The sequence below is a fragment of the Saprolegnia parasitica genome, assembly GCF_000151545.1.
Source record: "Saprolegnia parasitica CBS 223.65 unplaced genomic scaffold supercont2.261, whole genome shotgun sequence".
Taxonomy (NCBI): Eukaryota; Oomycota; class Saprolegniomycetes; order Saprolegniales; family Saprolegniaceae; genus Saprolegnia; species Saprolegnia parasitica.
This window is the reverse complement of record NW_012156655.1, coordinates 14,615-17,634: the sequence shown is the minus strand read 5'-3', so window position 1 is coordinate 17,634 and position 3,020 is coordinate 14,615. Positions and strand designations below refer to the sequence as shown.

Sequence of the window (3,020 nt, the reverse complement as noted above, 5' to 3'; positions counted from 1 at the left end):
GCCGACGACCCGGTCTGCCCCCCGCTGGTGCACGTAGAGGCACGCGACCGGATCCAGTGTGCATACCGTCTTCTCTGCAACCACTGGGACGTGCCCTCTCTCTTTCACGAGACGGAGACGAGGGATTGGCTGCACCAACCCACGTGCTCGGTCGTCACGGACGCACGGCTCCATCTGATCAAAAACTGCCTCCTCCTCGAAAACTACTTGAGGCAACGGGCGCCGTCGCCGCTCGAGCTTTGCTTGCCGCCGCCTGCCGTCGATGCCATGGACGCGTGTTTGGCCCCCGCTTCGATCCTCGACAGCATGCCAGAAGACTACGCCGCGATGTCGTACATTGCTGCGCCGGCGATTGGCTTTGCGCTGCAGCACAACCCGCACTTGAATCTCGGCACGTACTTGGATGTGGCGCTGGCATCGTTGGCGCATCGTAGCTACATCATCGACTCGATCGACGCGATGCAGGGGAAGCTTCTTCTCCACGCAGTCGCGTCCGATGCCAACGACGACGTCCTTCTAGCGTTTCTCGGGCGACTGCGGAATGCGCCAACGAGCTTGGCCCACTGCACGCTCATCGCCGCCCTCTGCGCGCTTCTCAAGACGCGATCGGTCGCGCCGCGGACGCTGGATGTGCTGGCGACCATCGTCGTTCGCGTGTTTGACTGCTTGTACACGCCGGTCGCCCGAATGATCGAGCACCTCTTGCCCCACTACTACAACGACACGGACGTCATCTTGCTGTACCAAGAGTCGGCCGTCTTTGCCGTGTGCGAAGCGCTTCTCGCTGATGCACTCGATTTTTTCGCCACGTATGCGCCGCAGCGCGCAGGGATGCTCGTGCACCGGCTCCGTTTGATGCTCGAGGGGTCCTATGAGAGCGGCCAGGTCCTTCCCGTGCCGCCCGCGGCCGTGCTCTTGCCGCTGCTCTCGGTGTTTGCGCAACGATGGCCGGCGCTGTCGGTGACGTTGCGCGACCAATTGATCGACTTGTTGCGCGCCGACATCCTTGCCTCCTCCTCCATCGTGGCGGAAGCCAGGGATGACGACCTGATGGACAGGCTCTTGGACCCGTGCCGCTGTACGTGCGCTCTCTGCAACGCGCTCTGGGAGTTTCTTCGGACGCAACAGCGGATTCTGGAAAAATCCTTTTTTGACCCGTGTTGCGAGGCAGCGCGGACGATGGCCGGTTTGCAGGCAGCGGGCTTTATCGACGACGGCGACATGGTCTACTCCAAGACGTACAGCGAAGAGGACGACGAGAGAGCCCAATACGAAGACGGGTACGCACTGCCGTCGTGGCAGTCGACGCTGCTGACACGAATGCACCTTGCGGCGCTGAATCGTCTTTCCCAGCTAGGCATGTAAAGCGCCAGAGAATATATGTAGCAATCCTATGGGCGCGGAGTACAAATGAGGTGCAAGAAAATGAGCAGAGCCCAGTAGAAAATGAGCAGAGCCCAGTAGAAAAATGAGCGAGGCCGAAACGAGCGGTAACATGAGCCACAATTGCCCGGCATTACCCTTTCCCCTCCGCCGGGAGAGCCTTTGGCGGGATTCTTGGGTTCAATTCGACAACAGGGTTGCACGAAGTGCAAAGCAACAGTCTATGTTACCCTTAATTCCCATCGCGTCCGCTCATTTTTCTACCGGGCGCCGCTCATTTTCAATCGTTGCAATGGGTAATCAATCCTAATATCCAAACGCAACTACTGGTGTGCAACCAGTGGCGTTGTCCGAGCGGCCACCCACCTTTTGATAAAATGGTCGTAGCCCGTTTGCCGGATCGTCAGACCTTGGTTCGGCATCGTTAGCTCGTGAGCGAAAAGCTCTGGTGCCAGTACGATACAAGACGACAGGGCGATACAGTCTGTGGACTCGCATTCCCATTGACAGAACGATTTGCACATGAATTATTTTGCAGATAGGTTGCAGTCTCACCACTAATCTCCCTTTTCCTTGCCCTTCTTCTGACTGCCTCGCTTCCACCACCCCGTGCGCGCAGCGTACTACGGACTTCTTCCGACCCGATATATTATTCCCAGTACAGGACAATAACACTCGCCACTTGCTGGTGTAAAACGTGCAATCGAACGGCTCCTATCGCCAATCGATGCCTTCAAGGCCGCCGTCTCTACCGGTAAGAAAAACTTCGTCGCTGGCGCTTGACGCAATGTTGATGCGGCGTGTCGCCGTCGGTCGCTGGTCGTCGCTGGTCGTCGGCCACGATGGTGTCCAGAACCGCAACACGCGTACGGTCCTCGGCATGTTGACGCTGGGTGACGCCAAGCTCGTACAGTTGGCCCTCGCCCGCGCCGCCTTCGAGCGGCACCTTGATGATATCGTAATACGACGTACGAGCTTTGCGATGCAGCTTGAGGCGGTGGCGGTTGACCTCAATACAGCCTTGCGCTGCATCACAGAGCGCCGGCACATGCAGCGAGCGCAGCGAGAATCGGGTGCCGTCGTTCAGAAAGTCGGCCAAGATCTTGCAGAGATAGCAATGGTCTGCATCCAGCGACGAGTCGTCCAATATGTAATCGGAGATGATGGGAAGGAGTGGGATACAACTACGAGCAGCGTCAAACACATCGAGGCAGCGCTGCACAATTTTTCCGTGAATCTCGTCGACGTGCTGCGGCACAGTGTTGGCGAGCAGTTGGGCCAACGGAAAGTAGAGTTCTTGCGCTTGTACTACTCGGTTGAAAGACGACTTTTCCTCATGAGCGGTCTCACGGTCCATGGCCTCGAGCCATTTCTGCAGAAGCGTCGGCATTCGTGTCGGGTCGACAATCGCAAGCACCTCGACAGCCATCAAGCCGAGTTGTTCCCATGAGGTGTAGCAGTCGTTGTATCCCGATCGCCGCCAAACCTTCATGGTCGAGAGCGTCGGCGCAAGCGCGACCAAAAGCGACGCGATACACGCGCGCACCTCGTCCTGCAGTGTTCGATGGTGGAGCAGCTGCCGGGTTCCGGCGACCGACGCCGGGTAGAAGAGCGTCCAAACCGCTTCAAATCGAGCC

At 58.3% G+C, this 3,020-nt stretch overlaps 2 protein-coding genes across 2 annotated transcripts; one reads left to right on the top strand and one right to left on the bottom strand.

Moving 5' to 3' along the window:
- Nucleotides 1-306: 306 nt before the first annotated feature.
- Nucleotides 307-1,365, top strand: SPRG_16250 (hypothetical protein; the record flags this gene model as incomplete). The annotated part of the gene is made up of 1 exon (XM_012355544.1): nt 307-1,365. One exon carries the CDS (start codon nt 307-309, stop codon nt 1,363-1,365), a length of 1,059 nt encoding a protein of 352 aa, XP_012210934.1.
- A 731-nt stretch (nt 1,366-2,096) lies between these two features.
- Nucleotides 2,097-2,812, bottom strand: SPRG_16249 (hypothetical protein; the record flags this gene model as incomplete). The annotated part of the gene is made up of 2 exons (XM_012355543.1): nt 2,097-2,505; nt 2,572-2,812. The coding sequence occupies 2 exons, from the start codon at nt 2,810-2,812 to the stop codon at nt 2,132-2,134; spliced, it is 615 nt and encodes a 204-aa protein (XP_012210933.1). The 3' UTR covers nt 2,097-2,131.
- Between the last annotated feature and the right edge of the window lie 208 nt (nt 2,813-3,020).